The sequence below is a fragment of the Ursus maritimus genome, unplaced genomic scaffold (genome assembly GCF_017311325.1).
Source record: "Ursus maritimus isolate PB19 unplaced genomic scaffold, ASM1731132v1 scaffold_11, whole genome shotgun sequence".
Lineage (NCBI taxonomy): Eukaryota > Metazoa > Chordata > Mammalia > Carnivora > Ursidae > Ursus > Ursus maritimus.
The window spans coordinates 12,813,999-12,841,350 of NW_024423453.1; the positions used below are offsets into that span (position 1 = coordinate 12,813,999).

The window sequence follows — 27,352 nt, forward strand, 5'->3', positions numbered from 1 at the left end:
TAGCTACCATTCATATTTCCTGGTTTTTGTTTATTCATTTTTGTTTCTCCCATTGTGGAAATGCTTTCTAATGCTGTTTTGATTCTCAGTATTTCCAAGGATGAAGCCTCACATATAATATAGCTGGCTGGGGGACAGATCTCTGGAACTCCTATTAATAAGACCCAAGCCTTTTGACAGCTTAAAAGTTTTCTGGATTGATTTCTATAAACAAATGCCTTATTAAAGATTTTTAACAATTCAAAGTAGACCTAGGGGAAAAAATCTACTCTAGTCACATGCTTGTTTATAATTATATATATGTTATTATATGTAACCCATTTCCCTTAGTGGGAAATTATAAAAACATTTAAGCATGTTTAGATTGAACAAATATTCAAATTATTCTCATGTAAACATTTTTAGGTGGTAAATTAGAGATTATGCACTAAAAGATTATCCAATTTGTTATAATAACATTAAATTACTGATTTACTTATTAAGAGATTTTTTTTTTAAGATTTTATTTATTTATTTGTCAGAGAGAGAGCACAGCAGAGGGAGAAACAGGCTCCCCACCGAGCAGGGAGCCCAACACAGGACTCAATCTCGTACCCTGGGATCATGACCTGAGCCAAAGGCAGATGCTTAACCAACGGAACCACCCAAGCATCTCAAGAGACTTTATTTTAAAGAAACAATTATGGGGCACCTGGGTGGCTTAGTCAGTTAAGCATCTGCCTTTGGCTCAATGTCCTGGGATCAAGCCCTGCATCAGTCTGTCCACTCAGTGGGGAATCTGCTTCTCCCTCTCCCCTCACCCCACTCATGCTCGTGCTCTCTCTCTCTCTCTCCCTCTCTGAGATAAATAAAACCTTAAAAAACAAACAATTACAAAGTAAGATCTTTCAATGCTTTTCTTGATAATTCTTACAGAAATATTATTGAAATTTGCTACAAATTGTGTTCACTTAATCTATATTATTTCTTACCTAAATTCACCATTTCAGTTAAATGTAAAATGGACTAATTGATGATAAGTAAAAAGCAATGAAAAATGTAGAAAGAAGCCAAGGTGAAAATGCATTGATGGATATGCTTATGAACTTTTTCTCTCTTTAAACTTGACTTAGACACACAACTAAAGGATCAAATTTGATCTTTCCCTTCATATTTCCAAAGATAATACTAGGTTTCCTGGATTATTCTAATAAAAATACAAAAGTATGGCAAAGTAACTAGTCTCAAACAGCCATATACTTTCATGGCTGATTTTGGATAAATTCACGGTGAATGCAATGTAAGAAAAATATATATTTCAAATAAAGAAAGGAGTATTAGATACATAGTGAGCAAAGGAAACTTAAATCATTGGCAAAGTCCACCTAGACATCTAGACAACCAATCTGAATACTGAAAATCTGTATCGCAAATAATGGACCCATTTACCACAAGACAATTGGAATTGCAACTAGGTCCAAAACTGAGCAGTAAATTGAAGTAGTATCTGGGTAACCAAAAACAAACTTTGAATTAAAAATTTAGAAAAGGCATTTGAATTTTTATTAAATTAGAAATACTATTTTTTAAGATTTTATTTATTTGAGAGAGAGAGAGCACACACATGGGGGGAGGGGCAGAGGAGGGCAGAGGGGACGGGAAAGGGACAAGCAGACTCCACCAGAGCATGGAGCCCAAGGAGGGCTTGATCTTACAACCCTGAGATCATGACCTGAGCCGAAATCAAGAGTCGGATGTTTAACCGACTGAGACACCCAGGCACCCCAAATTAGAAATATTTTTAAAAATAAAAATATATTCTGCATAGGAATGACCAGTTAAGTTTATCAATATCTAAGATATGCATAGATGTATAATTAAACATATTTTTAAATCCAAACCGATATTAGTTATCTACCATGAGCTCGTCAATTTATGCATATTTGCTTAAATTTCAAAACCTCTAAACCGTAACATGTTCCATATATTTGCAGCTGCCAAATCAGTAATGCTCACAGTGCTTTCACAGTCATCTGCAGACATGCTCAAGGCCTCAAAAAATGTGCATTGCCCAGCTGAGGTCTCACAAGAAGATAATCTGCTTATTTTTTTCAGCTCTCTCAAACTGGAACAAGCGTCCTTTTCCCAGACTATTGAGTGCCATGTTTTTCTCACTACAACTTGTGCCTCAGTGAAGCCTATCGAACACCTGTATTTTCTCCAGAAAGCTCACCACAGCCTTCTTGCTCTCAGGAATGCTGGAGAGCACTTGAGCACTGAGCATCGGCAGCATTTTAAACAGTGAAATCATCAACCAAAAAAGCCAAAAAATGCAAAAAAAGAAAAAAAGATACTAATGGATCAAAATGTACAACTGTTTGCAAGTTTGAAAGCTAAAACAAGAGGGCAGAGCATCTTCTTCAACCTTAATTCTAGAAGCAATGGCTCAGTATTTGTTAATATAGTGTTCACTGTGACTTTAGAGAGTGTATATACCATGGATAAGGAGAAATAACCACAATTTCAGTAACTCCAGAGTCTTTTAAAAGGCTACAGCGTTGAAACCTAAATCATAGAGAAAAGGTTACCACCTTTCCCTGACACAAGCAGTATTATGAATAGTCGAGAATTATTAAACTATTTGCTATTAGATAAAAGCTCCTTTTTTTTTTGTGAGTAAACTCTAGGCCCAACATGCGGCTTGAACTGGGGACCCTGAGATCAGGAGTTGCATGCTCTCCCAACTGAGCCAGCCACGTGCCCCAAAAGCTATATTTCTTATGTAACAATGTATATTGCTTCTGGGAAAACAGAAAAATTTAATTTAATTGTGTGTCTTAGTATTTCTTAATAATTTGGAATCAAGTCAGCATGCTGCCAGTATTTTCAATTGATTCGTAGAAATTAATTTTAGGTAAGAAATAACTCATTAGAACAAACCTAAAAAGTCAGAAATGCTCATCAAGTAACCATCACAAATAATTCAGTTTTTCTTACTTGTAGCCAAGTTGACGACAGATCACAGTTGCATCTTTATCAGTCCACCCATCATCACAAATTGTTCCCCACTGGCCATTGATGAAAACCTCCACTCGTCCTTCTTTCTTATTTTCTCCATCCATCAGTCTGATAGGAAAACCTAAGTAATGATTCGAAAGTATTAGAAAAGCCAAAACAGCAAACTGATGTTAAAGTATGAGCGACTTTATAAAATACAATTCATTTTTTATATCAACTATAAAATCAGCTGGGTAATACAAGAGTGAGAGAGAAGTATTAATAAAAAGCTGTACCCCAGGGATGTACTGTATGGTGACTAACATAATAAAAAAAGATTTAAAAAAAAAAGCTGTATCCACTTCTGCAGTATCTTTTGAAGACTTGGAGTCACTCACTTGCTCAACTATGAATTCCCAGCACTTGGAACAGTGCCTCACATACAGAGGACATGCAGTAGCTGTTTGCAGAATGAATGAATGAATGAATGAATGAATGAATGAATAATGAATGAATGAATGAATGAATGAAAAGCACTGCAAAATTGTGAATGGTCTTATTTTATTACCACTCATTTCTAAATAGTAAAAGAGATTTCCTTATGTTTTTGTTCCATGCCTGCTCATCTATCCTTGAACATAGCTAGAAATTTATACTCTAAAGGTGAGATAATTAGGAAGGCATAAATATATATACCCTTGACATGCATCAGTAACTTGAATGTGTAGGGGGAAAAAAAGAAAGGAAGACAGCTATCAAGGACAATTTCCATTTCAGCCTTCCTATTTACTGATGTTTCTAAAAGAAGGGCTTAAGGAAAAAAAATTACTAAGATTTCAAAGTTGGATGGAGATGTTATGTATAGTATGGTGAGTATAGTTAATAACACTATATTTTATATTTGAAAGTTGCTGAGAGTATATCTTACAAGTTCCCAACACAAGAAAAAAAATTTTTGTAACTATGTAAGGTGATGGGTATTAATTAGACTTATTGCAGTGATCATTTCACAATACATACAAATATCGAATTATTATGTTGTGCACCTGAAACTAATATAATGTTATATGTTCATTATACCTCAATTTTTTTAAATGCTGAAGCTAAAAAATAAAAATAATAAAAATTAAAACAAAAAAAGTCGTTCTATTTTTTTTTAGTTGAGAAACTGATCTCTAGCAAATTGAGGTTTATCTAAGTTATGCAAATAAAGTCATCTGTCGAATTTCACATATCTCTATCGACATCAATAAATATGGTGCTATTTAACCACGAGCTCTCACTGCACCTTGCATACTGTCCTGGGTTGAACTGTGAGGTCGTTAGGGTGGGTCCTAATCCACTATGACTGATGTCCTCATAAAAAGGGAAGATTTGGACACTGAGATACACAGAGGGAAGACTATGTGAGGAGGCACAGGGAGAAGACGGCCATCTATAAGACAAGGAACAGAGCCTTCCCTCTTAGCCCTCAAAAGGAACCAATCCTGATGGCCCCTTGATTTTGGACCCCAGAAATGTGAGACAACATACAGCTGTTGTTTAAACAGAGCCTTCCCTCTTAGCCCTCAAAAGGAACCAATCCTGATGGCCCCTTGATTTTGGACCCCAGAAATGTGAGACAACATACAGCTGTTGTTTAAGCCATCCACTGTGTGGTGCTTTGTTACAGCAGCTTACCTAGTTACTAGAACAGTCCCCAGCTTCAAGGGCCCTAAGGATTTGGGGAATATCATGAAGCAAGCTGAAAACAGCAGAACTAAGGAGGTGAAGTAAGCAGCTAAAGAACAAAATATCATTTCTGTTTAAACCAACATATGAAATTACTAGATCGGCATTTGTTCACTGATAGAAAATACTGTTGGCATCATGGACATGTCCTACTTTGATTCTTCTGATCCATTTTTATTCTTCCATCCTTCTTTGTTACCCGCTGAGTTGTTGGCTCTTTAGTTTCTGTCCCTGTCATACTCACTTTGTGGGACAGGCATCATAGTAGAATCAATAAAGCGAAGTCAAAATCAACAAATGTTTAGGGAGTGCCTACTCTACGCAATGCTTACATTAGCTAAAAAACTTGGGGTTTTAGCCCTGGCACAAAGCACAGTATATTTGAAACTTTACATTTCTTATTAATGTATCTGAAAGTTTGGAGGTTTTTTGTTTGTTTAAGGAATAAGGTAGAAAAGTGATCCTCAAAGAAAAAAAACAAAAAAAGGTGAAATCCTTTTCTTAAAGTTCTCAATTTTTACATTTTTGGATGTTTGGTCCAAAATTAAGAAAACATACGCACATGGAATGAGATCTCCACATTCCATTCTAGGCATTTTATGGGCAGTTTTTCATATACCATAAAAATAAAAATGATAAAATGTTTTTAAAGCCTCAGTTGCATCCTTTGTATAAATAATGCATGCAATATTTCTGAACCTAATTTTAGCCCTTCATTTTACAAAATCGTTGGATTTTCAATGCTTGAAGGGAAAATTGGATGACAAAAGCTATTCTATCAAAAGTACCTTACTGTTTAAGTTCTTTTTGTTATGGTAGCAATAATATACATGTTTTATTTATAAAATCTTAAATATAAAATGCTTGGGAAAACTAAATAGTACTATGGGTACTATCGGTATATAGTATCTTAAATTATGTATAATTTAATTATATATCTCAAACTTGGAGCTCCAGTAGAGTTTTCTTTATTTTAATTTTCCTGTAACATTGATTTAATACATTATTTTTAGAAAATAATATTTTTACTGAGAGGATAAAATTTAGCTTAAGTTAAAAGTCAAAATTTCATACTGTAAGATTGGGTAAGAGACCATCTCACTGTGAACAAAATCTCTCTAGGATTTAGTAGTCTGAAATTTAGAATTGGTGCAATATTGGGGTGCCTGTCTGGCTCAGTCAGAAGAGCATGCAACTCTTGATCTTGGGGTCATGAGTTTGAGCCCCATGTTGGATGTAGAGATTACTTAAATAAAACTTAAAAAAATTGGTGCAATATTAAAATGAGAAACTCACATACTTATCATCCCACAAATTTCCTCCGATTCACACAGATATTATGCATTCTTACTAGAATTATTTCATTGAATTAGAATATTGCTTTTGAGCATTCCATCTACCATACACCCAAATATAAAAAGTGTCTATTGAACAATTATTAAATTTTGAGGACTTCAATTCACATCTAAAGTTAAGGTCCACAAGTTACCTTTCAAATACTTGAAAACAGTAATAATCTGATAGCTCATTATTACAATGCTAAAGAAGTAAAAAATCTCAATTGTTTTTAAAACGCTGTTTTTTATATCACTATTCCAGGATTCCCTTCTCTAAGCTTCTGTTTTAAATATGCAGTCCCTTTTGATAAGTGGGAAAGTAATGATCTCTTCAGATGAGTAAGTGGTAATGTGATTCTATTCCAAAAGTATATCTGGCTCAGACATAATGTTCTTCAGACAAATGAATAGTTAATAGATGTATTACCGAAATTAGGACCAAAGACATTTATAATAACAATTACATATTTTATTAATAATTATCCTCAGCTTTTTAAATTTTTCAAAAATATATCTAGAATCCTAGAATTAAAGATTTTCAGGGGAACTGGAAGAATTAGTTGCCTGACCAAATGCATACATTTAACCACACAGGCCTTCAGAGAACCCCAATTATAATATTTTGTATAGTATTTAGAGTGCCTCATCACCTGGAGTACTGATACAGTGTGCGTGAGTAGATCACTTCATGATCCAAATACCTGCTCTCTGGGGACAAGGGAATCCATGTCTAGGAAACAGGTTCTATCTCCCCCAGCCACAAACAATCACTCATCACATAATCCTGGAAGGATCAGAAATCCCACAGAAGAAGAAAGGAGCAAGAAAGAAGGACAAATGAAAAGAAAAGTTGAAAGTATGACCTGTATGGGGTGGAGTAAAATGTTGTATTTCTACTCAATATAATACTAGATTAGTGCAGTGAGTCACCATGATCTCACAGGTTAGAGTACAATGAGGAATCAACTATATATTTTGATAAACTTAAGTACACAACACAGTTAATACTGTGGGATTCAACAAGTTTTGTTATTTTATAATGTGAAGATTAAAGCTTCATAGTCTCAAAACAGGAGGATACAAAAGGGGTTGCTACAACTCTGAGGTGAAAAGTAAAGACCACTTGTGATTATTTTAACATCTATTCACCAAAAACTATGTGTTTAGATATATAACGAAGCCATGGTAGTCTTGGCAAGTCTTTTTAATATCTCCCTCTGTATTTTTCATTCATAATTATTCTGCCATCCTCAAAAGATGTTAAGATGTTAAGAACAGTGAGATGTTAAGTCTGTCAAGGACACATAGTTGCTCTCTGCTCACAAAAGGATCTTTACCCACAAATATTTCCAGACTGTTAGATGAGCTAGTTACATTTTATCAGACTCAACTCTAAAGAAATTTGGAATGGGAGAAGAGTAAAGAACACAGATGGGTTTCTAGAGTAACAGGCTATCTTAGAAAGACGGATGGGTTATTTATTCCAATAAATCCTCTTAGGAACCCACTGAGAAACTTGCAAGATCTAGGTTAGTACAGAGCAATGAATGGCCAGTGACCAATGATTGACAAGGCCTAGGAACTAAAGAAATAAATCATGGAGGATAGGAGAGAGAGCTATTGTTTTGTTCCAACTTTTTAAAATGCTGTCCCAAATTGTTCATTAGAATTCAAGGTGAATGAACGGGTGACCAAGGAGGAGGAAATGGACATTGCAGCCTCCTTATTCCATCTTTCAGATACATTTGATTATAAAGATTTTTGGTAAGAAACTTAGGCTTCTACATCAAGAACAATAACTTGAAGATTAGAAATTTTATAACATGGGTGGAAAGACTCAAAAATTTATTTAGAGCATTATAGAAAACTGACTAAAAGAAAGGCCAAAGCTGAGAAATGCTTCCCATTCCAGACCAGCGGATAGAGGTGCAGTGGCTATTGCATTATGGATACGCCAAGGCTGTGGCCAATCCTCACCCAGAGATAGTCTGTGTCCATTGCCACCAGGGTAGCAGGTGATACCAACATCTTCCCGATGGCTGCAGTCATGCCTTCCCCACTGCCTCCAGGAACACTGAACGAAACTGGATTCCTTTCCCGAGCAGCTGACATCATCCAACCATATGGGCCCTGTGCTTTCTTCAAAGTGGTTTGCAGCGGCTTGTTTGCCATATCTGTGGCAATAAAATAAACATTGTGCATAGAACTGCTGTCTCTTGTTTCAAGGAACCACAAATCATAAAACAAACAACCTAATTAAACATCGTGACTCTGGAGGGTAAGTGTTTTTCTTTCTTTTATCTGAAGGACACAGTTCCGGGGCACCTGGGTGGTTCAGTCCTTGCTACGCATCTGCCTTCAGCTAAGGTCGTAATCTCAGGGTCCTGGGATCGAGTCCCACATCGGGCTCTCTGCTCAGTGGGGAGTCTGCTTCTCCCTCTCCTGCACCCCCTGCTTGTGCTCTCTCTCTCTCTCTCAAATAAATAAATAAATCTAGAAAAAGTAAATAAAACCCTGAAAGACACAGTTCTAAGAGCAGCGCTCACCCCATCACCCATTTCAATCATCTTAACAATTTTTGATTGATTACACAGGTACCTAAAGGACAATTAATCCTTTTTCCTCATTCATTCTTGTGTTTTGGCTACTATTTAACTCACCAGCCAGAAAGAATGCAAACAAAGAGATGGACCTCCAATTCCTGACAATGGGAATAACACCAAGAACCATAAAATTAGAACAGTTGTCTTGTATCGGCCTCTCAAGAGACACCTGAGCTCATCTGATTTGATCAGTTTCTCTAGACCTCTTTGGTATCATCCCTTCCAAAATAAAAACTGTGTATTAGTTCAGTGATTCCTCAAGCACTACACCCAGTCCATGATGAGACTTGGATTTTGGCCCACCAAAATCAGAATAAGGGCGATACTCTTCGCTTTTCATAAGGTTACATAAATCTGATTTTTTAAAATTTTTATAAATTATATTTGTGTTGACTTTATTTGTAACAATGCTCTACAAAAAATTATAATAAATATATACATTGTGCAAATAGGGAAGATCTGCAAAATAAAAAGTTGGTAACTAAGTCACAGTCTGTACTTTCATTCATCCTTCCCCCAATTTTGTTTTCTTTGTTCTGTAAAACCCAAACCTCCAGAAATCACTGAGCTAAAAACTATTTAAGGTGCCTTTTGGTTCTAAGAGTCTATGCAATTAAACTCTTACTCATAAAATTTTATGTCAGTCACTTCCTTCACTGAACGTTTTTATTATTTCTGTACAAAGAATATGAAGAGATCTTTCTCCCTGGCATGAATTTTCCCAGTTATTTTCTTACACACTTATTTATTACATTTATTTAAGAAGATGAACATTTTAATAAATTAAAACAATGCAACTTTTAATTATTCTAAGATTTCCATTTTGCTGACTAATCAAATCTCAGTGAGGAAAAAAATCATCCTAAATCTTATATTGCTACCACTTTGAACTTACACCATTTTTCCATGAAATGCATCAATCTGATTACTCTCTTTCCATATCAACTACATAACAAATAACGAGAGGTCATTTTACTTTGGAATTTCATTTGTACAAAGAAACCCAGAGTTCACTTCTTCCTCAGTTCAAAACGGCACTGTTTTAGAAATTCCTCTGTACAGGCACCTGGGTGGCTCAGTCGGTTAAGCTTCTGCTTTCGGCTCAGGTCACGATCGCAGGGTTCTGGGATCGAACTCAGCATCTGGCTCCCTGCTCAGCAGGGAGTCTGCTTCTCCCTCTGCTCCTCCCCTGCCACCCTACTTGTGCTCTTTCTCTCTCTCTCTCTCTCTCAAATAAATAAATAAAATCTTTAAAAAAAAAAAAAAAAGAAATTCCTCTGTAAACCAAAAAGTAAATATGGCCCATGCCTATTCTACCTTCGAACACAATCATTTAGAACTTTTAACAAATATTAGTGAGAATATTGTTAGAACCATTAAGTTTTAATACCCTGTATATACAAGAAAAACTGAATATATTTGTGAAACAAAATTAATAAAATATGGAGAAAAACTGTCACTCCACTGTTTTTATTAATAAGGAAAAATATGAATATAGTAACTAATAGCATTTATGAATCTTTCTAAATCTGTGAAAACAGAATACAGTTCTCAGGTCTAACAGGGATTCACTTAAAGGTGAAATGGCATTTGTTAAATAATTCTTATTAATTAAACATTAATATTTATTTGGCTGGTATGTCATTCCCCTTGACACAATAATTATAACTGTACTGCTTGTGAAAATTCAAAATATTGGGTAATAACATGAATTTATATCTTCATGATATCATTGTTTATAACAGGAAAAACTAAACTAACCTAAATATTAAGTAAATTATGGTATGAACATTCAATGGACATTATATTGTCATTAAGTTATGACTTAGTATTATAAAGGTAAGAAATATGGATAGAAAAAGTATGTACTCACTATTAGAGCTGTTATAAAATTATACACACAAATTATAATAATAATGGTATAAGAATGGGAAAATTATGGGTAGTTTTTAATGTTTATTTTCCAAACTCTAATATTTTATACTACTTTGACAAGTTTAAAAATATGTTTGAACACGATTATACCTAGCCTGGATGAAGGTATATTTTTAAGGTTTAATAAATATTTGCAATTAGCTCTATCTCAAGCATGCAATAATTTTGCCAATTTTTTCAAGCTTGAGACAATTCATTCAAGCATGACCCAGAAATATGAAAAACAAGGAAGAATGGGCATTCATGGGCTTCATTCAAATAGTAGCTAAAAGGCATCTTTTGCGGTTACTTCAACCAACTGAAGTCTTTACTCTGGAATGCAGTATGTGTGAGACACGAAATACACTGCCCAAAGCGTGATACTAGCTTTCACGAGTCAGGTCAAGGGTGAGTTCGAAAGGTCATCTCATGACAAGAAGGCCGTTTTTCTCAAATAAAAGTGATAATTATCATCACATTTGAGAAAGGGAATAATGTAATACCAAAGCATTTGACACTGGACTTCCCTGCAATTTTAGACACGATGATGTCAGAACTAACAACATGTAATAGCAGAGATGCGTCAGAATAAAATGGAGCATTCAAAGCATACAGTCTTACTTGAAGAGATACAAAGAAACCTAAAAGTCACCCGTGGCTCTAACCAATTACTCAAGAAGAAGGGTAGTGACAGGAAAGGTAATGAGATAAATAACAAGATATGGTTATTCATCTTCATAGAAAATGTTATTGTTTTTTATTGGGGGTTTTTTGTCCTTCCATATATAGAGAGGTAAATAGGTAGGTAGGTAGGTAGGCAGAGAACATGTATTGTTAGTATTATAGAAATTACAAGTAAGGATTACAAAATGAGAATTTTAAAAATATAATTTGCCATTTAGCTGCCTCATATCAACGGGTCTTACTTAAATCCCAGCTGTCGGCAAACCACATATGTATTCAGCTCAGTCCAGCCGTCATCACAGACAGTCCCCCACTGTCCCCGGTAATATACCTCCAGGCGACCCTCGTAGCTGCCTCTACCACCTCCAAGTCTGATGACCCCATCTATGGTAAGAAGGAGACAGAGACTAAGCAAATCAGTGATCAAAAAAAAAGGGAGAGCAACATTTTCACTTCACTAGAATTATCACGTCTTCAGGTCTCTCTCTAGGCCTTTTGTTAAGCTTATTTCGGAACTGTGCTCAATGATCTGAGGTCATTGGATTGTTTCTGAAGTATGACATAACATGCATCTGTCCTAACAAAATATTCTTTTCTTCTTCTTTGTACTATTTCTTGAGTAAAAAATTATATTCTGATAGAATTCCAAAGTAGTTATTTAGATTTCTCCAGAATAAATAATATTGGGAAAATTTCCTGTAGCTTCAATCTTGGTAAGTATGAGAAATATTAGTCATTTACATTTAAAAAATAAGAAACACAGTAACTTGGAAATAGTTCAAAATTTTAACTGCAAATGAAAAAATACTGAAATACGAAGATAGAAAAAGCTATTCTGGTTAAAGTATGATCTATCATGTCAATGCATTTATTATTCCTTAGGCATTCATAAATTATAAAAACTAGAGTACATGTCTCGCTTTTGTTCTTTTATTGATAACACAGATCTGAATTTGAAGCTTATGAGTTCAATGAATAATTAATTCCCAGAGAACCCTGTTAAGAGCTTCTAGGTAGATTTACAATAAATTTATCCCCCAACAAGTAGATTTAAAAGCCTTTCCCATGCAAAATAATACAAACATCCCCAAATGAAACATACCCATAATCCTGGGTAAAGGTCATACTTTTAATGAATCTCTGGATCTTTAAAGTAAATGGTCTCTTAGCAACACAATCACTTCTTAATGTGATACTTTACAGTCTGCAAAACACACTTTACCTCATTTGACCATCACAGTAACACTACAAGACTCTACTCATTTGAAAGAGGAGAAAACGGAGACCCAAGAAGATGATATGCTCTTGCTTAAAATCTGGCACAAATTTTATATCTCTATTGTATATAAACAGGTTATTCTGCTAATAAAAAAAATCATGTATAGAACTATGTAAATAAAAAGGTATAACTTCAGTTTTTCATGGCCCCTCCAAAGTTTTTATTTTGATTTTTTAAAGAAAGTTTAAAACCCCCAATTTTTTACTTCTAGTTATTTTTACCACAGAAACAATGGGTTTGTGATGACCCCCGACTTCTCATCTGTCCTTTTCCCTCTTCTTCCCACAAAACATATAAATACATGCACACACACTCATTTGTACTCAGACATGCCCTTCTTATTAACACATGAGACCTATCTGGACAAGCGTGCTACAATTTGGAAGTCAGAGAATTGAGTACAGCCAATTTAACCAAGTTAACTTGGTTCCTTTACTAGTGTGCTTTAACCAACAATCCCATCAATACAGTTTCACTAGCTATAAACACATTCTGAGAGTCAAGGCTGGTCAATAAATAAATGGGCTTAAGTACATACCTAATATTATATGAAATTTATCATTGCACACTGATTTTGACTATTGGGCATTATATATTACAAAAAACATATTTTCTATCTTTTTAGACTATAAAAAAAGTGAAAAATTCAGAAATATTTATGAACAAGGACATACCACGTTGATACACAATTTGTGTCAGTTGTTTGGTTTTCATTTTTTGTGAGTTGCTTTGTTTTGTTTTTAGTTTTATTTGCAGGATTTACTGGCATGCTCATTTAGTTATATTATCTAAATCGAGGAGAAGAGAAGGTAAGCCCAGATGGTGCTGGGGGCACGTGTTGGTAGATTAATGGGGCGAAACTCTTACCTGTTAGAGGGGTACAGGACACTCCAGCATCTTCTTTATGGTCACAGTTGTGCTCTCCCCAGGAACTCTTTGGACATTGTTCAATAGAAAGCTCATTCCCAGTGCAGCGTACCTCATCCAACAGTATTGGACCAGAGCCTTCCCCAAAATACGCCTGATTCCATGCTTTGGCAATGCCACTGAACGAACATAAGAATTTTGGATTAGCCACCAAAAATTTGTCTGACAATTTCTTTTGCCCCAGGAAAGGTATAACTATGATTAATCCATACTTCCCCTGACCAATTCACTCCACAGGTCATACGTGACTTGCTGCACTTCTTTCTGGTTCCTTTGTTTGTTGTTCTTTCTAGTTTTGGCCATCGCAAATGTTTTAGACTGCTAGTTACCCCCCAATACTCACTCCCCTTTTCTTCGTTAGTAACGGAACCTCAGATTTTTAGAAGGGCAATAGCTATCCTCAGTAAAGACCCCATTTCCCAGCCTCTTCTCCTTTCAGATGACTACGTTTGTTTGTTTTAAAATAGACATAACATAAAATTGACCATTTCAACCATTTTTAAGTGTACTGATTAGTAGCACTAAGTACATTCTCATTATTGTACAATTATTACCACCACCTATCTCCAGAACTCTTTAGTCACCTCAGACTGAAACTCTGTACCCATTTGAGATGACTAAGTTTTGGCTAAAGATATTTAGGTAGAGGCATTGTCGTGTATCACTTCCAGGAAGTATCCTTGTCCCATGTCTTCCCGCCAGCTGACTGCAAGGCAGAGGTGATGGCCAGAGAACTACAATGAGAGAACTACAAGCAGGAAAAAGCCTGGGCCCTGATGATTGTGGAACCACCATACTAGCCTGGAGCTGGCTACCTCTGGCCCCGTGAGAGACAAATAAACTCTTATCTTATTTAAGCCACTGTTACTTTCAGTTCTCTATCACTCAGAGTCAAATATATTTCTAACTAAAACATCTCTCCACTCACATATATTTGTACTAAATTCACTTCTCTCAAAATTCAAAGTAATCCCACGTTCTAGAACCCCAGATTTCAGTGAAGAAGATCACGACTAACTGTCAAAATTATTAATTACTTCAGAAATTGCCATGTCAACCCCTTTTAGCCTTTTAATTTTTAGAGTAGAGTGTTTATATTTTTGGTTCGCTTTTCAATGATGCTCCCCATTCGATATTCAGTAATATTCCCCATTATTTTAGTTGCATTTTTTTCATAAAATTATAACTATCTTGAGAATTTACAACCAAAATATATCGAAGGGGAAAAAAAGGTTTGCTAAATGATTATAATACTCCAACAATGGCCATATCTTGGATAATCAACTTCCTGGTGAAAGAACTTGTTTGACTAATTTTACCAGATACTGTGGAAGTTTCTTTTAAGAGAACACATGTCTAAAACAAACCCCCAAACATTTGAAAGTTAAACCCTTTAACCATTAAAGCAAATACTTGTTCCATTATCACCTGACCCACCTTCAGTTTAAAATTCAAAGTTTGCAAGAGGAAGGATAAAGAAATGTTTAAAGGAGAAGATATGAAACAGGGAAGAAAAGAAAAAGAGGGTAGCTTATGCAGGATATTTTGTTGGACTTAAAATTGTTTAATTTAGAATCCTCACACTTGAATCACTATCTGATATCTGTCATGCAGGGGACTCTGAGAAGTCTGCCCCAACAAATATTAAAGATTAATATCTAGAGTTAACCAGATAAATGTGAAAGAAAAAAAAATATCCTAACACAAATGATATCATCAAATAATCTTGTGAGTGAATTTGTTTTATTAGAGGAAACATGACAGAACAAAAAGCCATTTCTACTCTTCCAGAAAGAAGGAATCAATGCTCAATTAATAGAATTGTTCAAATGAAGTTTTCAGTTGCTTCAATGTGTATCTGTGTCCCCACAGAAGAGTGTAATGGGCATATGTAAGTGTTCATATATTACTGATCCTGTCCAAAAAGCTTATTCTTTCCAAGCAGAATCTTTGAGGAAGAATAGTAGATGTGGAAACAGGCCCTCAGGCTCAAATCTGGGCTCTATCTTTAACAAGCGAAACTGCCCTGGGGAAGTTACAAAAACCTTCCAGGCATAAAATGCATAACATGCTTCTTTTGAGCAAAGGGATGATAATCGCTCCCTTGCAGGTTCTAAGAATTAAACTGATGCAAAGTAAGAACTCAATAAACGTTGGTTCCCTTTCCCTCCTGGCACTACTATCAAGCGCTTCCCCCTCACAGTTGTGAATAGCATATTTTTCACTGCTAAGCAATTGATCTAGAAACCATTCAGTATTTAGTTTAAACAAACATCATAGTTTTTGTTCTCCCCGCTCCCCGAAGGTAGAGTCAGGGGAATGGTAAAAGGGAGAATCAATGAAAATCTCAACATTTTCTGGATTTAAGGTTGTAAATACGTTTTATTCATTTATTTCTTTTAAAATCGTTTTTAAAAGAATATACTTACGGAAGTAATTTGTAGCCTATAAGATACTGGACAAATCTGTGTTGTTTTTTATGAAGGATTATAAGATGATGGCCCAAAAGATCATTAAGCTATGACTTGCAGCACTCAACCTGGGATTCCTGTGGCAGAAACACAGATCCTCGGAGGCCAACAATTTCAAGCATTTTAGTGCACGTAGGCATTTTACCAAAAACAATTGTAGTGGCCAAAGCAATTTTTTTTTCTAAAGACAGCATTTATGCTCCCAGAAAAATATATTCCATACCAAAATGATCTTGTAATAGCAGTCTATAAGGCTGTGAATAAATTAACATGTTTTAAGTTGCCCCTAGTAGAATAAATACCCCCTTCCAAAAGACAATATTTTCATACAACATTCAGACTAAACTGACAAGGGAACTGTGTGATACCCACTGGAAATAAAACTCTAAAGAAATGTACCTATTGTGACTTAGTCCCAGAATTTGGAAGCCTGAATAACTGAAATGTACTGTGTTATTTGCTAAGTTTGGTTCAAAGAAGAAGGGAAGTACTTGCAGCACTTGGTTCCTGACACCCAGTGCACCTTTGTAAAAAGGGAGAATCCAGGATGGGAGCAAAGAAGCCCTTGCTGGCGGCTCCTGAGCAGAGATCAGTGAACTACAACCCAAGGGATAAATTCAGCATACCACCTGTTTTTATATGGTCTATGCACTAAGAGGGGCTTTTACATTTTATAAATGGTAGGGGGAAAAAATCAAATCAAGAATGCAATTTTTGACATGGGAAAATCCTATGAAATTCGAATTTCACTGTCCAAAAATAAGGTTTGATTGGAACAAGGCCTCACTCATTCCAGCTTAGTGTCTGTGGCCACTTTTGCACCACACAGAGGCACAGCTGAGTAGTTGCAAAGTCCAAAGCACTTCCTAGCTGGCCCTTTGCAGAAAAAGTTTGGTGACCCTTGCTCTAAAGGAAAGAGATTAATGAAAGCAAATATGGAAGCTGATTTAGAGAACACTGAACGTTGCAGAACAGAGGTGGGGGAGGCAGGGTGACTGATGCAGGGCATGGAGAAGCCAGAAGGGAAAGCTCTGGAGGAAGGCCGATTAACAGCTTTCTTGGATCTTTGCCCCAGGATCGGCAGGAAAGAAAAAGATCCTACGGAAGAACATTTCAATGGGTACAATTCACTGAGCCAGGATTAGGTGGTATAAGGAATATGGAAGAATATAAAATTTGATCCCAAACTCATAACAGAAATAAAAAGTAAATTCCAGATGGTTTAAAAATCTAAATATTTTTTTAAAGATTTTTTTATTTATTTGAGAGAGAGAGCTCAAGCAGGGGAAGCAGCAGAGGGAGAGGGAGAAGCAGGCTCTCCACTGAGCAGGGAGCCCAATGTGGGGGCTCGATCCCAGGACCCCAAGATCATGACCTGAGCCAGAAGGCAGAGAGGAAGGAAGGAAGGAAGGAAGGAAGGAAGGAAGGAAGGAAGGAAAGAAGGAAGGAAGGGGATGGAGGGAAGGTGGGAGGGAGGGAGGAAGGAAGAGCGAGGATGGGAAGAAGGGAGGCCTAAGAAGTTACTGGAATAAAATAAAGAACATAGTATAAGAATAATACCACCTTGGGATAAAGAGGATTTCCTGAGCAAGAAATGAAACCCAGAAGTCAGAAAAACTGAAAAAGTTTAATTTAACCACATATAAATTTTAAACTACCATATAGCAAAATATACTATAATCAGAGTCAAAAGGCAAACTAACTGGCAGGAAGAAATATTTGTAATATGTAACAGCAATCAAAGAAGGAAAAACTTCTTGAAATTAATAATAATGTTATAGTTACATTATAATGAAAGACAAAACAACAAACATTAAAAAAAAATAGGGGCTAACACATTTTTAGAGGTTTAAAAGATTAGTATCATTTTTTGGGTACAATATTTAGGTTAAAAGTTTACAAACTAAAGACTTTTTATTACCCACCACCTCCCTCTGCCCTTCCCCCCCCCCCAAAAAAAAAACCTAAAATAATGATTAGCTGGGAGTGACTCAGGATTGGCTGGGAAGAGTAACTGAGATATATTGTATTCCAAATATGTTAAAGATCATGTGACAGAGGTCCTAGGAAAAAGCAAAAGGCCTGATTAATTGACTCTGAACTGTGTCCCTTCCTTAAGGGAGAACACAAGATGGGAGAGCAACAGCCCCATAATCATGACTCTGGGAAAAGTCATCTATGGTAAAATACACTCTTAAAACACTACTTGGGTGTTTTATGATCTTCCTTATAGGTTTTCATAGTTTCCACTGTTTATAAACATTATTTTAATGATCATGAAAATGTTTAAGTAAAATAAACTAATCAGAAAATCAGAAAAAAATAGAATACATCAGAACAACAACAGTGAAAATGTTAACTAGGAAACTATGATGCAACACAAACTAGGTTTTCCGGCTCATTTTCGAGTTTACTAAAATTAAGAAGATAATTTTACATATACACACAATCCCTCAGCCACTAGTATTTCCTGGTGCCCTGGGCTATGCTGGCTTTAAGGGGATACCAAAAAAACTGATGACTTTACCTTTAAAGAGATCCTGCAATATTGGGGAAAGCAACATGAAACTCATGGATTGTTGGGGCACCTGGGTGGTTCAGTAGGTTGAGCATCTAACTCTTGACTTTGGCTCAGGTCACCATCTCAGGATCGTGAGATCGAGCCCGAGGTCAGGCTCCACGCCCAGCTTAAGGTTATCTCTCACCCTCTCTCTCTGCCCTTCCCCACCTCTTAAAAAACAACAAAAAAAAAACCAAAAAAGCAAACAAACAAAAAAACACCAAAAAACCTCATGGATTGTTAAAGTCAAATAATTGCCATATGAATTTGATAAAGCTATGTGTTCTTTGTCCTTCATTTATGAAAATTATTCCCACATCAACCCTGGCAGTTCATTTGTAGTAAAAGTCCCAGCATTGCCCATTTTCTTACCCTCTGACCACAAAATAAATTTGTGGAATAGAGGTGCTCTGAAATAATACATTGATTTATTAGGTGATTTTCTACAAAGCTATTTGACCTACATACACAACAGCAATGCCCAATAAACACTGAACTGAGTCTATGTCTGATCCTCATCCAAAACATTCTTAAACCTATTTGGCTAATGATTGTATTTGCCTAAAGTTTGTTTGTTTGTTTTCACAGTAAAAGCCCAAATAAATAGCATCATCTGACTAATTCAATCCCCAGGCTAAGTTACTACTTTGAGCAGACACAGAACAGAGTTAGGCAATTCTATTGTGCAAGGTAATTGTTTGTTAGGTTATAAATGATTGGTCCTTTAACTACAAATATCAGTTTGTGACACCTACGACTGATGAATGAAAAGACTAATTTTCAATAATCAATATCCTAGATTTCTCTCTGGCGAACAATCCCCTGCATTTCCGGTAGTGATATTGGATGTACACTGAATGCTTACTGTAGGCCAGGCACTAGTCTACCAGCTTTATATGTATTAACTCATTTAATCCTCCTTTCAACCCCATATTATGATCCCTGATTTACAGAAGAGGAAACTGAGGCCTAGAAGTTTGATAATTTGCCCAGCGTTATACCACCACTGCTGGTGAAGCTTGTTCGGCTGCAGAGCTGGCTCTGAACCGCTCTGCTATCTTACAGCCTCCTGGGGCATTTTCAGTGGGGTACCTGTGGCACCTCAAGTACAGTCTATCAGCATTTTCTCCCTACAATGAACTTTTATCTCTTGACTTCTCTATTTCTTTCAGCCCTATATTTGTACTTTTTCTTATTAACACCTGGCTACTTTGCAAACAGTATAACATGAAAAGAAAAAAAAATTCTATACTGGGAACCATAAATCTCAAGATTCTGGTTCTTGGGGCACCTGGGTGGCTCAGTGGGTTAAGCATCTGACTCTTGATCTCATCTTGATCTCAGATCAGGTCTTGATCTCAGCGTTGTGAGTTCAAGCCCCGTGCAAGCATGGAGCCTACTTTAAAAAAAAAAAAAAAGGATTTTTGTTCTTACTTAACAGTATGACTTTAGGGCTTTGAGTAATCTTAGAGGGCCTAATTTCCTCTTCTGTTACACAAGGTCTCCATGTTATCTTTATGGTAAAATCTATAAAATACAAAAAAAATTAATGAACAGTAAAATAAAAAAGCAAAGAAGTATTTTTTAAAAGCGATCTGTACCAGATTTTTATTCTGTCTACTTGATAAAATGGTTTTGTATGATAATTTTATAACCAAAAAAAAAAAAAACCCCCTAAGAAAGATGTGTTCACAATTTTTAAATTCCTATGTAAATTATGGCACATCCACACCATAAAATATGATGTCATAGTTCTAAACTATGCTTTTAAGAGTTCTGAAGGACACGGGAAATGTTTTCACTTAAACTGCACAAAAGGAACTCTGATTAAAATGTTTCCACCTGGAATGCAAGTTGGTACAGCCATTCTGGAAAACAGAGAAGCTAAAAATAGAGCTACCCTACGACCCAGCAACTGCACTACTAGGAATTTACCCCAAAGATACAAACGTAGTAATCCAAAGGGGAACCTGCACCCCAATGTTTATAACAACAATGTCCACAATACAAACTGTGGAAAGAGCCGAGATGTCCATCGACGGATGAATGGATAAAGAAGATGTGGGTATATACAATGGACTATATACAATGGAATACTACTCAGCCCTCAGAAAGGATGAAATCTTACCATTTACATTGATGTGAATGGAACTGGAGGGGATTATGCTGAGTGAAATAAGTCAATCAGAGAAAGACAATTATCCTATGGTTTCACTTATATGAGGAATATAAGAAACAGCACAGAGAATCAGAGGGGAAGGGAGGGAAAAACAGAATGGGAAGAAATCAGAGAGGGAGACAAACCATGAGAGACTCTTAACTATAGGAAACAAACTGAGAGTTGCCAGAGGGGAGATGGGTGGGGGGTGGGGTAACTGGGTGACAGACATTAAGGAGGGCACGTGATTCGATAAGCATTGGGTGTTGTATGCAACTGATGAACTACTGAACTCTACATCTGAAACTAATGACGTTCTATACGTTGGCTAATTGAATTTAAATAAATAAAAATAAAATGTCTGCACCTGAAACTCTGCTGTGTACACACACGTTCTCAAGACAATTTTCTAACATCTGGCTGCCTCCTTTCCTGCTCCTAATCTTTCTCCAAGCTCTGGGTTCATCAAATTTAAGTGTCAAAATTACAGTAATTTCTTTTGTGTTTAGGAAGCTTGCCAGCTACCAAAATCTACAGACACCATTAAAAGATGAAAGCCAACAAGGCAGCATCTCAGGAAGAAATTGTAAGCACCATGCCAGGGGGGCATGATGTAGTTTTAGTTCCCTTTGAGAATTCAACAAACAATTAAGGCGGGGATGAAATTTGCTTAAGAAAAAAATCATAAACTGAGACAAGCAACAATTATGCTGTTACCAACCATGTGCCATTAAAAACTGTCTCATCTGAAAGTGCAGTGCCTCTACCTGAGCAAACAAATCATAAAGGAGGACCAGCTGCAGAATAGTGCTTTAGTGCAGACTTAGGAGGTAACTGCCAAATCAAGTGAAAGAAAGGCAAAAAACAAACAATATCAGCTCAGAGCATCAGAGTGCTTACAATAAAAACAAATGTCTACCAAGCGGAATCACTGGCTGTTGCATAGGTTCGTGGAGGATTTGTAAGAATTAGGACTCAAATCCAGGTTGTTTTTTGAGTACAGGGCACATGACGATAATTTTATGCTGGGTTGACTCCAACAGCAACACCTGGAAATTTGAGGAAAATTGGTATGGAAATCGATACCCCCTCAGAACATTTTGAAAACGTAGTCTCAAAATTAATGCTTAATAACAATTTCCTCAAAAAGAACTGGTTGGCCTTATTTCCAACCCACCCAAAGAAAATGATCAGACAAGTAAACTTCACACCACTGATAATTATAAGCTCCAGAGACACAGGATTGCTATGCCATTCCTGTCCTCCACTGGAACTGTGAAGTAGCAGTTAGGCCCCCGAATCAGTTACAGGGGAAATGCAACTTGACAGTGAAGCATCAGAACAATGCCCCCCCAACCCAGCATCAAGCTTAGCCTCAGCAGTGGGAAGACCCCAAGACACATCACCTGTGATAAATCCTGGCCAAAATACCTGCTTTGATCTAATCGAGAATTCAGATCTAGCCTCCAACTTCAGGAATTACAAGAGCCAGGGGAGTAAACTAAATGACACCAGTAGGAAGAAATGAGACAAATCCAGGAGGAAAGGACAGTCTCCAGAACAACCGGTTCTGTCTCTTCCACAAGTCACTGTCATGAATAACAAGAGGCTGTTCTAGATTCAAGGAGACTTCGGGTACACAACATCCAGATGCGCTGCGTGATTCTCACTAAATTCTGCTTAAGACAATCCATCTCTCAAGGACATTGTGGGGGCCATGACGGGAAACTGAATGTGATGGGATATTAGAACATGTTAAGAATGATTACCCAGGGGGCGCCTGGGTGGCTCAGTCAGTTAAGTGTCTGATTTCAGCTCAGGTCATGAGATTTCATCACAGGCTCACGAGATCCAGCTCCAAGTAGGACTCCACGCTGGGTGTGGAGTTTGCTTAAGGTTCTTTCTCTCTCCCTCTGCTCCTCCCCCACTGCTCCCGCACACCCACTCTCTCCAAAAAAAAAAAAAAAAGAATGATTATCAATTATATTAGTTGTGGTAATGTTAATTTGGCCATGTAGCACCATGGTCTTATTTTTAAGAGATATATACTGAAGCATTTAGAGGTAAAATGTTCAAATGTCAATATTTTACTTTAAATTGCTGCAGTATAAATACAGAGTTTTGAAAAAGAGGGGGGTCAGTTGCAAAAACAATTGCAAAACAAATGAGTATAAATGGTTTAAGGTTCAAAAATCATGCTTCAGTGTCAAGGATTATGCTTCATTGAAAAGAAAGTTATACACGAAAAGAAGAGCTTCGATCTAAAGAGGCCTCCCCTCACCACTATCTGCAAAGCACTAAATGAAGAAATTTACAAATTTAAAGTAAATATCAACTTTGAAAAGATCCCCTAATTTTATCTTATTTTTAAAAGATTTATTTATCTATTTTAGAGAGAGTTTTGGGGGGGAGGGGGACGGGCAGAGGGAGAGGGAATCTAAAGCAGACTCCACACTGAGCACAGAGCCCCTTGAGGGGCTCCATCTCTCCACCCTGAGATCATGATCTGAGCCAAAATCAGGAGTTGGACACTCAACCGACTGAGCCAGCCAGGCGCCCCAGCCCCCTAATACAATTTTAGAGGAACTTTTAGGTGTGTTATACCAATATTCAGAATCACTGAAGAAAGGGATTAAAAATCCAAAATTACAACATACTATTCCAGAATAATCACAACTCAGGCAACGTGGCATGTTGATTTTCATAGCGCTCTTTTTATTACACACGCTTCATTTCCACATCTTACCTGGGAATTATCTCCTTTGCACATTAATAAACACCCTCTGTTCTAAGCACATACCTAACAAATAAGAAAGCAAAGTCAAAAGTAGAGATAATACTTGGGGAGAGAAGCCGAATTTCAGTTAAAGCCTAACAAGGAGCTCCAGCAGATGACTTCAGCAAGTCTCTGCGACTGACGGTGCTGCTCATTACCTGGGGATGATGTAAGCGCGATTAATGAAAAGGAGTAAAAGGCTGAGACTCTCAGGGATATAAAATCAACTGAATTCAGACATAAACAGGTCAGACCTATAGGTACATATAATTCTCCTCGGGGAGCCTACAGCCTAGTACAAAGATCGCAAGGTGGCTTTTTCTATTTGCTTGAGGAAATGCACAATTTAAACACACAGGCACCTGCCTCTGGGTATGGAAAGAACAGATTCCAAAATTTAAACAAAATTAGAATGAAAACAAACCTCAGGCCCAGCTGCCTGCAGACCACTTCTGCATCCGCTTCATCCCACTGGTCATCACAGACAGTCCCCCACTGACCAGCATGGTAGAGCTCCACGCGGCCTTCCCGCGCGCTGCTCCCACCCACGAGGCGTATGACGGGGAACGCCGGGCCTGTGCCGTGGGAAATCAGAAACAGATTACGTCTATACATTTGCATTGATTGATGAGATTAGATATATTCTATTTATTTGCCATTCTCAGTAATTAAATCATATTTGTTAAGCCACTGCAGGGATTTGGACATATACACACACACACACACACACATCTAATACGTATTATGGTGTTCTTGACCAATTAAAATATTCCAAATCGGGGGCACCTGGCTGTCTCAGTCAGTAGAGCATGCAACTCTTGATCTCGGGGTTGTGGGTAGTTAGAGCCTCACATTGGGGATAGAGTTTACTTAATAATAATAGGAAACTTTTTAAATAAAAATTGTTTAAAAAAATACTCCAAATTGAATTATATTCATACAAATAGTTCTTAAGAGGAAGTAGTCTAAATTCACTTTTCCTCCAACAACCTCAGAAACCAGAAAAGACACACTCAAAACTATCATTTACTGGAAACACATTTGATTTTTATGTTGTAGTGGTGACACTAATTTTTTTATATTCAATAACTTGAGCATTACCAACATGTAATTCTTAAGAATGGCACTTATGTCCATAACATACTTGTCTTCAGTACAGAAATATTTTTGTATCTGTAGAAATCAAGTTAACATCTAACTCATTATAACAAGTTAGCGAACATCATGGCCAATACCTACAAAATTAAGGTGGAGAACTCATTTGGATATGAATCAGTTCGTATTCATTTTCTAAGAACTACCAAAGGCTCCCCATTGTGAATTCCTTACTACGGTCCACAGTGCCCTGATCTAGCCCTGGTCAGTGTCCTGAACATCCCTCCCCACCCCCAGCATCCTTCACTGTGCTGTACCTACCACACCCTCTTCCTTCTGTCCCCAAAACACTCAAGGTTGTTTCCCACCATAGGGTTTGTACGCTTTCTGTTCCTTCTGCTTGAAAAATGTTCCCACGCATCCTCCCCTGGCTGTATCACTCTCATCATTCAGTTCTCAACTCTGAATTGTCCTTTGTTTAGCAGACCTGCCCGGGCCCCCCTAGCTAATGCAGCATCCGGAGGTACTTTCTACTACACTGCCTTCTAAGTATTTACTTTATCTGAAACTATCATTGATTTATTGGTTTTCTCATCCACTGTCTGCCTCCTAACAGCTGGAACTCGGGACAGTGACCGTGCCTTTCCCTTTCACCTGTATATCTCAGGTACCCGGCATACAGAAGGCACGTACTAGATATTTGTTGACTGATTGGACTGATAAGTGATAGCTAAAAGCCTAGAAAGAATATCCCAGACAAGAAAAAATAATTAGCAATATTCATTCACTCAATTCTATTTAACAGGGCCATTCAAAGGAGCACTAGACAGACCTTATCCTCAAGAGGTTTGCTAAGTAAAGACATGGACGAAACGAGCACAGAGAAGAGATCACCAAGACCCTGCAGGAGCTCAGAAGCAAGGGAGCTTGCTTACCATTGGGGGTAGTCTGGGAATCTCTTCTGAAGAAGCTGTTATCTGAAGAGGGCAAGGTGGATGGATGGGATGTCAGAAGTCAGAGATGGGCTAAGTGCCATTCAGGCAAAATGAACAGTATGAGCAAAAGTATAGAAGCACAAAGTTGAATGTGTTTGGGAAATAGTAAGGCAGTGTAATTTTTCTGGAATAAAGGATGCAATATGGTAAAAGGTTCAGAACAGGCTGGGCCCCTATTCAGAAATTTAATTGCTGCTTTTCCCAAATGCTAATCATTTATCCACATGAAATATGCTTCTAATTCCCCCACAGTGTAAGCAGCTGTCAGTAAATGGTATTGGGATATTCATATTTATATTCAAATAGCATACTTGAATTTTGCAGCAGAGATTCACATGAGTGAATATTTACATATACTCACATTCTGATCTTCATAATTTAGCTGATTTACATAAGTCAACCAGTATTTATAATTTATAAAAAGGATAAAGATTGTTTTAATAAACCTAAGTGTTCTCAGTATTGTATATTAGCTTCTTATAATTAACTGATGGCTGAATGTTGCTAAGAAACTTCAGTGTGCCTGTTATTATGTTTATTTTTCCTTTAAAAAGCTTGGAAAGTATAGGAAAAAAACGATGGGAAAATGTATTAATTTCTTAAGTTATTATATTCTTCCCTGCCTCCCTTCCCCCTACCACTGTGGTAAGCTTGGAGAAAACAGAAAAAAAAATGATTTAAGATTTTATTTATTTATTTGACAGAGAGAGAGAGTGCACACAAGCTGCCAAGGGAGAGGGAGAAACAGGCTCCCCGCTGAGCAGGGAGCCCGACGTGGGCCTCAATCCCAGGACCCTGGGATCATGACCTGAGCTGAGGGCAGACGCTTAACTGACTGAGCCAACTAGGCATCCCAAAGAACAAAAATTTTTAAAAGGAAATTTTAAATCACCTATAACCCAGAACTGTATGGCATACTACCTTATATTTTTTAGTGTCATGTTTTACTTTAAAACATGTGGGCTTTTTCTGGCTGTATAAGTAATTGTGAAAATACAGAAAAGCTCAAAGACAAAATTTAATTTCATCAACATTCCACATTCTCCCAACAAGCACACAAAAAGTCATTTGAAAGAGAATTGAGTGAGGTAGTTGACTCATGGTTAACTTATGGATGAATAAAACTCCCAGACGTGTTCATTTAAATTACTACCTCCTGTATCCAATACTGCTACACAATCTCCTACTTTGTAAGTGTTGGACAAGCAACAAGTTGTACTACATGACAAGGCACTAAATGTAATTTCCAAACTAAAAAAAATGTATTAAAGGTCTATTACTGTGCCTTGAAGTAGACTCAGTGTTTGCTGATCTGAGCTATTTCCTTTCACATTCTCACTTGATCTTTTTTCTCTCTCACTTCTATCTTATCTCAACCTCCCACGTTTTTATATATGCTTATAAATGACCTTAAATTTATCTTTGCAATCGGAGTATAAACAGGTGAATAGATGATAGAGAGCAGAAGGAATTTTTTTAAGTAGATTGATATCCTAAAAGAAAGTAATTATTGTTTTCAAGATTTTATTTACTTTAGTACTTGAAAAATGTCAAAATTTTATCAATCAGATGGAACATAAAGTACAAGCAATAATCTACAAAAAGTAATGCATTATCGAGCCCAATCCCCATCATCCTTGAAGCTGCAATGCATAAACATATACTGCCCAAATACCCAGAAGTGGAGAATCAAAGGAAGAAGAAGAAAAATTTACAAAACATTAAGATTGAACATGAGCTTGGCCCACTCAAAAAAGAACTGTGGTTCTCAAAGCACATACCTGCACCCTATCTTCCAATTTGTTCTTCCGGCCAATTCACAGGAGTTACTCTAAATTGAGCCTCT

At 36.8% G+C, this 27,352-nt stretch overlaps 1 protein-coding gene and 1 long non-coding RNA gene across 2 annotated transcripts in view; one reads left to right on the plus strand and one right to left on the minus strand.

Moving 5' to 3' along the window:
* Positions 1-27,352, minus strand: part of PRSS12 (serine protease 12) — a 71,703-nt gene that overhangs the window by 26,933 nt on the left and 17,418 nt on the right. Inside the window, exons 4-8 of the mRNA XM_040626270.1 lie at positions 23,841-23,991; positions 13,392-13,570; positions 11,488-11,629; positions 8,022-8,218; positions 2,977-3,118 (exon numbers count right to left, since the gene is read on the minus strand). Coding sequence (XP_040482204.1) covers positions 2,977-3,118; positions 8,022-8,218; positions 11,488-11,629; positions 13,392-13,570; positions 23,841-23,991 — 811 coding nt within the window. The remainder of the gene's footprint in view (positions 1-2,976; positions 3,119-8,021; positions 8,219-11,487; positions 11,630-13,391; positions 13,571-23,840; positions 23,992-27,352) is intronic.
* Positions 8,212-9,132, plus strand: LOC121101854. The gene is made up of 2 exons (XR_005833865.1): positions 8,212-8,322; positions 8,639-9,132. It is a non-coding gene; the product is annotated as an uncharacterized LOC121101854 (long non-coding RNA).